The sequence below is a fragment of the Copadichromis virginalis genome, linkage group LG14 (assembly GCF_057382275.1).
Source record: "Copadichromis virginalis isolate Kocher_CV1m ecotype Utaka linkage group LG14, C_Virginalis_male_GT1.1, whole genome shotgun sequence".
In the NCBI taxonomy this organism is placed as follows: Eukaryota; Metazoa; Chordata; class Actinopteri; order Cichliformes; family Cichlidae; genus Copadichromis; species Copadichromis virginalis.
The window spans coordinates 34097309-34109807 of record NC_140631.1 but is presented as its reverse complement, the minus strand read 5'-3'; the positions used below and the strand labels follow the sequence as shown (position 1 = coordinate 34109807).

The 12499-nt window shown below is 38.9% G+C and overlaps 1 protein-coding gene across 2 annotated transcripts in view; it reads right to left on the bottom strand.

The window, feature by feature from the left end:
* nbeab (neurobeachin b) overlaps positions 1–11852 on the bottom strand; it is a 215038-nt gene extending 203186 nt beyond the window's left edge. For both annotated transcript variants that reach the window (XM_085430573.1, XM_085430574.1), the window contains exon 1: positions 11266–11852. In XM_085430573.1, coding sequence (XP_085286699.1) covers positions 11266–11538 — 273 coding nt within the window. In that variant the 5' untranslated portion in view covers positions 11539–11852. The remainder of the gene's footprint in view (positions 1–11265) is intronic.
* Positions 11853–12499: the final 647 nt, after the last annotated feature.

The following is a 12499-nucleotide window of genomic DNA, read 5'->3' as shown; positions in this document are numbered from 1 at the left end:
TTGACAGTAAACTGGATCAATTGGAGTGTTTGGTGAGTTTGTTTTCAAAAGATTTAATAGTGAAAACAAACTACAGAAAACCAACTATTTTATTCATTCATATATTCAGGTACATTCAGCCAAGTAATCTTTGCTTTTGCTGCATCTGCACTGCGATGTGAACGCATTGCTTTGCTATAGCGCTGTCACTGAGCTGCAGCAAGCAATATGACTTTGCATGTTTGCCTAATCAGAGATGCAGCTCATCTCCATAGAAATGAGCATGTGCATGTAGGATCTTGTGCCCTGTTTTGGGGGGGAGACAATGCATTAATACGTAGGCTGGAATTTAGTTAACTGACTCAACTAACTCCACCTGGGAGTAGTTATATTGCTGCTACATACGATAACCCAACATATTTATCCCTGACATAATAAACAGGTGAGAATGGGCCACTAACAGACCACAGATGAGTAATACGTTGCTATGCCACATGTTACAGCCCAGATCATGTTGTATTGTTAGCAGCTATAGATGTTTACCTATACCATTCAAAAAATGCTAATCTTGAAACATTAAATGAGATGCAATTTATTCATTATTATTGTATGTGTACAGAGACTAATCCCCAAGAAGAGAGTGAACATATCATGGTTTGAACAGGCTTTCTTGTAATATTCCCCTTCAGAGGTTGGAGAAGGATGAGTGATGCCAAATTGGATCAAACATCCATGCAACGTCCTTTCAATGTCAAAGTGAATTATCATCACAGCACAACCACAATCACATGTCCTTTGATAGAAAACTCGAGATGTGCTCTTCGAAATACTTTTATGTGACTCAACCAAGAGAAAAAACAAGAAAAAGAAGATTTGAAATCTAAATAAGATGCTGCCTTGTTGGTGGAAGGGCCTGTCTGCTTCATCAGCATCTTGTTTTAAATCACTATTAAAGACTTTATGATATCATCAGGCTTTCTTGTAAATGTTTTTCAAACTTTTTTATGTATATTCATTTTGCTTATTTTGTTCTGTCGATTTTTAATTTTTAGGTTTTTTGGGGGTTTTTTGGTTCTTAACTATGGAGTTGCATTGCATTTTCCACTTGAGTCTTGCATGGACCATTTACATTAAAATTATTAATGTTATTAGTATTATTGGAAATTCTTAAATACACAAATAAATGATACAAATACATACAAAAGAAACACATAATATTGTTTAGAAAACTGCAGGAAAATCCTTTTAATATAAACTTAAAACAAGCTTCATTCTAATGTCCCCTGACCACACAAATTCACAATAGAGCCTCAGTTTATTGGCTGCACATATGCTCACGTGGGTGTTAATAAACTCTGGAGTTAGCAGTAGAGAAGAAAATAGTACTCAGGCGAATGTATCAAGCTTTCAACCTTTCAGTGCATTTCTAACATATCAATAAAATCTTCCAAACTTGAGTCTGACTAGTCCTGCTTTTGGAGTTTATGCTGATTCCAACAGGTGCATTGACCAGGCTCTAATTTGTAGGTCATACTGTGAAGCACAACTTGATTCTCTGCAAAGTAGTTTGACAGCACAATAAAACCACAAAGGGTCTATACCCAGCGGCATTCCCACTGTTGTCAAAGCTGCTTTACATGTTACTGTTGGTCAAAAAATTGATTTCTTAACACGTATCAGCTCTGAATAGCTGAAGCAGTACATTAGCTTTTCTCACTCTTCTCCCCAACAGTGCGTTTAGGAGACTGTCCTCCTGAAATCAAATCGATAAGTCATCTCTGCAGTTATGTTTTAAAATCTGGCCGTGTGAGAAACTGAATGTAAAATATGTACCAATGATGTCACTTGCAGATGGTTTGCAAGCCAGAGAATCTGGAAAAATTGAGCTTTATAGCATGCATAAACACCATGTAAAGGGGTGAACAGTAACTTCCACAAGAACAGTTTTGGTTGTTCAAGATGACAGAGCGAAAGCCATTTGAAAATGCAGAATATGGACAAAAGTATTGTGCCACACAATCTATTAAACGTGTTGTCCTTGGGGATTATTAAAGTATTCTGATTTAGTCCCACTGGCACGGAGGTGTTAAAATCAACCACATAGTTTGGGTCGTTTTAAAGAGCACACTGAATTTAACCATAGTACTGTAATATGATGCCACCATTGCAACAAGTCAGATTGTAAAATTTCTTCCATCCTAGAAATTCTATGATCAACTGTAAGTGGTATTATTGGAAAGTGGAAGTCAGCTATGAAGTGGCAGACACTGTAATGTTACAGAGCAGAGTGACTGAGTGCTGAGGTGCATAGTGCATAAAAGTCACCAATGCTCTGAATTCCAAACCTCCTTTGGCATTATCATGAGCACAAAAACTGTGCATGGAGCAGCTCGGCATTGGTTTCCATGGCTGAGAAGCTGCTGTAGGTGCAATGTGTAGGTGGCCCAGTACTTTTGTCCATATAGTGTAGCTTGGATTTACGTGTATTGTGTAAGTAAGTAACGTTTAAAAATGTACCTTATCATGATATAGGATTATTATTATTATTATTATTATTATTATTATTATTATTATTATTGTTATCTTATTGTATTAAAATAAATTTTATTATGATTAACAATATTTTAATCATAGTCCAGAATTTTAAAACTTTAATGTCCCTGAATTTCTAATTTTAATATGCAATTTAATAAAAATGTGATAAATCAGGACCACAAGTAGAGCAGGGCGATATGACCAAAAATATTTATCACAATATACAAATAAATTTGCGAAAATTTGCGATAATGATATAACTGACGGTATAATTGACACCAGACAAAATACTTTACAACTCCACAACTTTATTAGTGCAAAAAAACCATCAATGTATTTTCACTTAAACAAGCAGCTGTTTTTTTTATGTGCATTAAAGTTATATAAAAATTTAACAGTGCAAATGCAAATTCCTTGCTGAAAGTTTAACCAAAAGGCATTTCCAGTGGAAATTGGCCGCCATATCCTCAGCATAACCACATAAAATTGTTTCGAGATCAGTAAACACAACCAGAATTCACACATAAGGCACACAGGATTATAAGAGGCACTGTCGATTTTCAGAAAAATCAAAGGATTGATTTTAAGTGTGCCATATTTTCCAAACAACACGGTAATAACGTCGCCGCCATGCTTTTTCCGCCATGCCCGTTTTACCCATATTCTATCGCAATATTTCATTTTCTTATCTCTGCCCAACATTATACCATGAACGGTATGATATGGCCCAGCCCTAACCACAAGGATACTTGACAACCTGCAGAGACCTCCTGAAAATTAGATACAACAGTGGAGCTGTGCCTCAATAGCAAAAACGCTGAATACTTTCCTTAGCTTTGTTCTTGGTTGAGGACAAGAAAATGCATATCAGCATTCTGGCTGAATCAGTCAACAGTTCAGGTAAATTACTTTTAAATAAACAGCTTTGAACAGAATAAGAATTTCTATTTTTCCTTAGATCCTAAGAAGATTATCATGGAGTAGATCAGAGGAGACTGCTGTTGGCAGAAATTGGATGGCTTAGTAGAGAATAAACTTTAGAAGGGAAAGACAATTTTAGCATACTGTAGTCCCCTCTAATACACGTGGTTCAAAGTGGAAAATAAGAAAAGGCTGAGTGAAGAATTCATAAAGGTAAACACTGCTATTCCTAATGAATGTTAAATCTCTCATTATAAAGAGCATGAAGCCTACTGCTTTTGTCCCAGGTACATTAACAGCATTAATGCAATGCCTAATTGAGCCACGTAGGTAAATTATCTTTCATTACACTGCTCTACACAGAGGTCAGTGCACCACACAGCTACAGAAGAGCATTAGCAAAACATGTTTCAGATAAACGCTACATTTAGAGTCTCTTGTTATGACATTTAACACAGCAACGGCCACATCACAATCAAAACAATTAAATGTGTTCCTGTTCTGTGTAATGCCATTAAATTGAGAATGCGTGTATCTCATCTCTTGTCGTATTAAATAGTTATTCCGTATATGCATGCAGTGAGTCTGCACAAAAGACATAGAAGAGTCATGAAGCCAATATAATTTTTAAAAGAACAAAAAACAACTATCTGTAGAACTGCACAAGGGCCCAGAGGTCATATTGATCCAAGATTGATCAAAGTGTGAAACTGACTCAACAGCAGCAGAGGGACACTTACAGTGTAGGCCAATAATAACTGAAAGCTGCTTAGACCACATACAAGTCTCAGCACTTGTCTTTCATCCATTATCAATTTTCATATATATTGAATGTCTCTTGATGGCAAGTGAGCTTTATTTTAAATTGTCTGATTCCCTGTTTTTTTGTTTGTGTGTTTACTTGGTTGCTTACATGTTGGTTTTAAATTATAACATTTCCAGTTTCTCCCGCCTTCACAGAACAGAAGGAGACTGAAAGTCTTCCTTTTTTGTTTTTGCTGTGATTTACATATTGTAAAAAGGGTCCACCTTTCGTTTTTTACTTCCATGACATTGAAACAAAGTAAAATATGCCTTTTTTTTTTTTTTTACAGTGAAAATCAACAATCAGTATAAGAGAAGAAACAAAGATAATTTGCAGAACAGAACCAGAATCTACCAAGGTCTCAATAACCAGAGAAAACTTGGGCCAAGTATACCTTTACCACTGCACCAGTAATATCATGTTTGGTTTTAAAGTATACTTTAAAACAGCTAGGCAGCACGGTGGTTAGCACTGTTGCCGCACAGCAAGAAGTTCCTGAGTTCAATTCCAACATCAGGCCGGGGTCTTTCTGTGTGGAGTTTGCATGTTCTCCCCGTGTTTGCGTGGGTTCCCTCCGGGTACTCCGGCTTCCTCCCACCGTCCAAAGACATGCAGCTTGTGGGGATAGGTTAATTGGAAAAATCCAAATTGCCATTAGGTGTGAATGTGCGACTGAATGTGAGTGCGAATGGTTGTCTGTCCCTGTGTGTTGGCCCTGCGACAGACTGGCAACCTGTCCAGGGTGTACCCCGCCTCTCGCCCTATGACAGCTGGGATCAGCTCCAGCGCCCCCCGCGACCCTGAAAAGGAGAAGTGGAAGCGAATGGATGGATGGTTTTAAAGTGCAGATCGCAGATTGATGAGCACCACTGCCCCCTCTCAAAGCTGAACACCTTTGGAGTCTTTGGAATTAAGAGATCTTATTATACTGACACAACTAATATACAGCAATGCACAAAAGACAAGCTATCCCAAGATAAAAATCGCAGGGTTCAAGCTCGCCTTTGTTACACCATTTAATTCCTACGGAATTACATCAACCTTGAAGGCAGAACTCCACAACCTGTTTTCTACTACATTATCTTAATTACAGCTTTCATTTGAGGCTGGCTATACATGAAAGATTAATGACATCTCTCTTTAATTAGGTCTGATAAGGGATGGTGGCACAAAACAGTACCATCTCAGTGTTTTGCTCATTCAATTACTCTATTGCACAAACAAGATTTTGTTTTAGGGTCATGTGGGGGGAAAGCTATTTAACTCTTATTCAATTAACTTGTTAACATATATAGTGAAACAATGCTCAAAGAACGTGTCAGACTGGTGCTGCTCCAAGCTGTTCGATCAATCACTTAGATGAAATATACAGAACATTCTCATTATGCTCTGTATATTTCATTACATTTGTGGGGCTTAAGCCTATCTAAAAGTTCAGCTGGCAGAGAGCAAAAACACTCTGAATGGATGATTGGTACATCACCCTGGCCACTGCTGCCCACACCTACAAATATTAGATATTTAAAGTATTCATTACGGCTAAATGTTTGGACTGTGGACAGAACAGCTATAAGTAACCAATTAGGGCTCCTACAAGAGGTTTTCGCACATACAGTACAGCCCTGAACTTGGATCTGTATGATAGAATGCAGAAGTCTGAGTGTCTGGATCAGACATGAAATGGTCTTTAACTTGCCAGCTCCCTATTACAATGTCTGGAGAATTCACTGTGAGTAAGTATATACCATGTGCCCTGCCTCCTGGATCAGACACGAAGTATTTCCAGTAGTGAAACTGTGACATCATGTGAGAAAGATCAACTTCAAACAATGTCGCTCCATGATTCTCCTAAAACTGCCATACGCTTTGCCTTTTATTGTAAGGTACATTCATGCCTTGTAACTCTATCACAGATGGGACACCGGTTGCCCTCGGCTTAGCCACGACACACAGTCGTGTGAAAAAGACAGTTTTCACAGGACTCTAGGCAATTCTGTTAAAAATTAGGTGCACTGCTTCCAGAGGAATTAAGAGGATTGGAAGAAGCCAGGGGCTGCTAATCAAATGCACTTGATTAACTGATCATCAGCAAATGTAACCACCTCTATAAAAATCAGTTCGCTGGTCTGGAGAAGTCAGGTGTGTTAACACAATCTTCCCATGAGTGGACATCACAGCAAATTCATTCCGAGGTCAGACTGTGAAAGGCTCAGAGAAACAGCAAAAAACCCAAGCACATGATCTGAGACTCTAAAAGCCTCAGTTAACATGTTAAATGCTGAAGTTCATGACAGTACAATTATAAATTCTGTGGCAAGACTTTAAGAGAGCTGTCACACTGATAAACGCATGGCTAGATTCATGCAATAAGACAAAGACACTTGGTTTGAGGCCAAAAGAAATGGGGACTAATCTTCTAACATCAATCAGAAGTCACTCAAAGTTAATCAAGGTAATCGATTGAAACTAACACCATCTTGTGTTGTGTTGTTCATGATACTAAATACAAAACTACTTCTGACTGTACTAAAGAAGCATTTCAGCTCAGCTAAGCATTTAGCAGACCAAAAACTTTAATCTTACAAGTGGGTTTTCGAACTCTTAGACAAGCCCCCGTTTGTCACAATCCAATTCAACGTATGTGACAAAAAGAAGGAGATGACACATAGTTGTAAGATGCTGTTAAATAGTTAAATTAACTAAAAAGTGGAACCAAAGACTACTATCAGTTGTTGTCAGCACATCAGTGTCCAGGCAATGTCTGAGTGCGCTTTCAGCTGGCTGACAGAGGGAGAGGAGAGGACAAGAAAAAGAGGCCCTTAAAAAATTCTGGATGGGCTGATTGATGGAACCCTGAGTCCTCAGGCTCATGTGTGCTGCATGCTAAATTGGGTCACCTTAACCCACCAATTACCTAGAAGAGAAACACAGGTTGTATGGAAAACAGCCGAACCCTTCGGTCGTCACACTCTGGCCAGGTACAAAAAGTGCTTCATTCCCACAAAAAGGAAAAGCCCAAAATTCTAGATAGCAATTACTTCACTCTGTAAACAATTTAGTAACACAGAAACTTCATTTTGAGGAGACAAGCTGCACTACACAACTGCAGTGTTTACCCCTTGTTGACTGCTGTCGACAATCAGTGAACACATCACAAAGAAAACCAGTTTTAAAATTACAAATACCAATTTAGTGCAGACAAATGTTTAAGCTCCAGAGCCTTCTGGTGCAAAGCACTCGTTGTTTAAGTATGTCAACTCTCCAGTTTCTTCACCTTTATTCAGTATGGCAGCATCTTGACTAATTTGGCTTTCACTATAAATTAAAGATAAAACAAAGATGGTTCTCATTCAGTGAAACTGAGCTCTAGAGTATTTTGTTATCTGAAATAATCAATCAACCATAGGCCAATATGCATCACTGCACTTGTCATAAGGATAATTCTAGCAGCATTTGCAAATAAGCTCATGAAAATAACTCATTTGTATGTTGACCGTGTAATCAACAAAACATCAAGGGTATAAACTCACTTGCCAATTAATTAGGTACACCAATTCAGCTGTTCATAATCCAAATATCTTATCAGCCAAACACGTAGTAGCAATTCAATGCATTTAGACATATGGATATGATCAAATCATGCTGAATTTCATGTTGAGCATCACAATGGTTTACAGAGAATGGTCCAGAAAAGATAAAAAACACTGGTTAATATTAGAGGTCAGAATCACAGATGGCCATACTGCTTTGAGCTGATAAGAAGGCAATAGTAACTCAAAGGTTTACAGAAGAGAACCTCTGAACACACAGTTTAATTCAATTAAATTGAACATCAAACCTTGAAGCAGATGGGCTACATCACCAAAACACCACAGCGGGTGCCACTCCTGTCAGCTAAGAACAGGAAACAGGTTATAATACACTGTGGCTCACCAACATTGGACAACAGAAGATTGGAAAAATGCTGCCTGATCTTATGAGCCTGCTGCAACATTGAGATTAAAGACATATGTTTAATGGTATAAGGGGGGTTTTATTAACAATTCTGGACCCCTTAGTACCAACTGAGCATTGTTTAAATACCACAGGCACCCTGAGTGTCACTGACAATTTCCATCCTTTCATGAACACAGTGTCTCCTGGTGCCTGCTTCACAGCGAATTAAGGCAGTTTTATAGGCAGAAGGGGGTCCAACCCTGTATATAATAAACTGGCTGGCGAGTGTACAAAAAGCTTGCCTTCAATTTCTCTTTTAAGAATGTTAGTGCCATTTCTACCTAAGCTGGCAAGACAGTCAAGACAAGTCATACTCGCGAGGACTAAGTAACAGACCTTAGTGTGGCCTTAAGGGAACACTGTACAGGCAAGATTTTTCTAGAAATTTATTATTAAACTCCTATTTTTGACAACTAATGTAAGATTTCACAACCCTTTTATAGACCACTGGCCAACAAGGTGAGGCATTAATAAATTATTTTACGCATCACCACCCTACGTTAGCAGTTTCTTTTTCTTTAAAAAATGTGGTTCCGACCAAATAAAATTAGCATCTACACAAATTTGTTTACCTGTGACAGCAGCATCAATACTATAGAATCATACTAAATCAGTTCTTCCATCTTGCCTCCTTGCTCCTTTAATACATCCCGTGGTAACGAGAATCCTTTATCAACATGTCAGTGTTCCAGTCCACAAGTACTCTGTAGTCATTACTACATTACATCAATACTTTGTAGACAAATCCATTTTCAACCTGCCCTTCATTTTGAGCTTAACTACACACAGTTACTGCAATCACATGAACACAATCTGTCCATAAACAGATACATAAACACCTGCCAAAGCACTCAGCTGCTGAGTTAGTTCCCATGACAGTATCTCCATGACACACACACACACACACACACACACACACACACACACACACACACACACATTCACAAGGTGAAAACAATAGCAGCCTCTCTATCATGGAGCGGAATGAGCATGAGCAAGTAAGCCTTGTGATAACTCTGACCTGACATGACAGTGTCATCTTTTGGTGTTAATATCAACCAGTTATTGGCACTACATGGGAAGCCATGGTGTCAGGGTCATGATAATTATGTGCTTGGAAGCCTGTATCCATAGGTCAAGGTATCTTGTTTGAGTACCAATGTTCAACGTATGATCCATTAGAGCATACCTGACTTTCTTCAGTCAGAGAATCGTTAAATTATTTATTCTTGGTGCTAATTATTAACTTGGAGAAACTCATCAGAGAGACAGGTTCCAAAAAATGGTCATAAACTGCACATCTGGAGTAGAAAACAGAATAAAATGTTTACATGACAGATGTTCGAGCTGGTATCCTTAAACCACAATTTTCTGAACAGTTTCCTTAGAGAATGAGAAAAACATTAATATTTTATTACTCTACAGCTGGATCCCGTGAGGCAAACTTAAGGATTCCTCAGAATGCCCAAATACTGTACACTCAAAAAAAAAACAAAAAAAAAAAACCCAGCCTGATCTTGTAAGGATAAATATAAATGTTTTCACCATTTTCCCTGACTAGTGAGAGCCATACACACTTTTTGGATATATAAACAGGGAGACAGAATAACAATTACGGTCTAAGTTTATGTCTTTTTTGTGTGTTTGCAGGGACATTATTTTGTTTGCGCTATAAAAAAAAAAAAATCAAGCAGGATCAAACTGACTGATACCCAAAATGCCTAACCAGAGCAGACCACGAATTACCCCAGTTAATTAAATTCATCATTCAAAACAAATTGAGAACAGATGAGGCTGGAAAATGATTTGATAAAAATGCATCTTACTGTACATTACAAATAACTGAAACTAAATGAGCACAGGGAGAAAGGGGAAGCTGTGACATTAACACTTTGTATTCAGTAGGTCAAGAGAATAAACCAAGAGGCTGCAGTGTTATTCCTTGTCTGGTGTGCACATTTCCTGTGAAAAAAGCGCTGCAAAGTGTGAGGGGGCAAGGTGTCAGAGACTCCAGCTATTGCAGTACTTCTCTCATGCCTGAACATGCCAAAGGCTACAATTTGTCCTGCTCCACAAAGTGGATCTCTGTTGTGCCAGAACAGGTCGTAATTAATCTCTAGTGTGCTAACAAGGAGAGGCAAACTTCTGCAAACAGGCTGTGCAGTACTCCTGCAGATGGTCAAAGCAAAAAGGTATTAACTGCCTACACAGTCTATTTATACACCAGGACAGCAAACTGGTTTCACTTGGTTAGCCTGGTCATATATGGGTTCAAATTCTCAAACACATTGTGCTGAAATCATTCATTCTTACTTTTTTAGAAGCAGCAGTGAAACAAAATGTTCTACAGGTAACAGTAAATGTATATGGGCAGAGGGTGGTGACTATCATACTACCACAAGATACCACATTTTAATTAAGTGCAGAATCTATATCTTTAACACGCTGCTGGGGAGCTACACTGATCACATCACAAAGCAGGGCTATAGTAAGTCTGGGCTCTGTGAGAATAGCTCCCCTGCAGTTGCCAGGTCTATCCCTGAAATTTTCCCACACTTAGAAGAAGCAATTGCCTTCCTGCATGGGCTCATATTTTACTTTAACATGAATACCACTTGACATTGCCCTTTAAATCCCAGCAAGTGATGCACTTCACCTGCAATGACTCTGCTTGATTTGCAGGAAAACACAAGGGAAGCTGGGACTTTGTGGGACTTCTTAGAAAACTTGAGCTATGGCTTTGTGTTCTTACCTCCACCTCCTCCTTCCTTATCTGTATGTGTACATGTGTGACTTTTAACTGTTCACTGCTGTATACTCTCCCATATCCTGGGGCAGCTGCTCATATTAATGCTGTAAATAATGTAATTATTATTTCCCCCCGCTCGATGTAAAAAATAAATAAATAAATAAATATTATTTTGTTACATGCACGTTATATTCTATTAGTTGCCACTGAACACCAGTGATGATTTGGGGTTTGTGCAGTAATGTCCAGTCACAAAGTGATAGGTAAAATGTTTGCTTACCAGATTCAGCACCGTTTCAACAATATCCCGGTTGCTAACCTCTCCAGCCTGGATCAGTCCGGTAAGAACGGCAAATTTCATCTTGATATTCCGGATAGGAACCGATGGATTCATAATCCCAGCCGGGAGGACCACTGAACCTGATCCGGACATCATCACAGTCTCACCGGCCGCAGCGGAGACTGCAGCCGCGTGTTGCCCGTGACCTGGAGGAGGTTGTCGGTCCGAGAGCGACAGCGAGCCCGGCATTGTCACCGGTCTACCGCTTGTCATTTCCAGCCAAAGCGGGAGCTTTTCAGGAGCTGTTACGCTTTATCTCTGCAATATACTTAATCACTGTTCTGGAGCATCACGAAAAAAAATGAAATAAACACTCGAGAAAAAAAACAAAAAAAGCAAAACACCAAAAAAGAAATCACTCTCTTTCAGTGAAATCCACTCTGGGGAGTTCTGGTCAGTAGGTCCTGTGTGAAATCGGTGCCGGGCAGTTTACCGAGCTGACAGACCTGCGATGAACACACAAAGCTGTGTGTGATTGTGCCGCTCTCAGGATGTGCGCTGTTCAGTGGCTGTGCTGCCGTTACCGCCATGTTGCCGCCCCCTACCTGTCGTCTCGCTCACTACGCCTGCGTTGTCTGAGATACCGGAGACGTGTCGCTTCGCCGCGTTCTCCGCGGCGTGGGCTGGAACAGCCAAGACCGGTTGGCTTCAATAACTTTAGACAGACACTTAATGTAGACAGAAAAAATAGACCGTGTTATCCTGATGGGTAATGAATTTCAACAGGTTTCTCATTTCCTTAAGTCAAAATTAGATTTTACCGGTGAAGGTTAGAGATTTATCTATTTTTTATTAGAGATGCTAATTTAGTAACTTAGGTATGAGAAAAGTTGTCATTGGAAAATAGAAAACAATTATATATAAAATAAAGTAAAATAATATGAAATCAACACTGAGTAAAATAGAAATGGACGGGATAAAAAGAAAAGAAAACCACATGTGGTGGAAATATTCGCATTAAAAGCAGAGCCAGAGCCGAACATTACAGATGACTTCCATTGTTGGTGCACCAAACTGTATTTACTGTATTCAGTGATGAGTTGGTACACCTGAATATAATACCTGACCAATGATATTATGCGCATATACCAGCTTGCTAAAGATACCTGTACTCCTATCAAAAACGAGAATTACCAAATAACTCACTGTTGCTTTTATTTACATATTCGTGAAA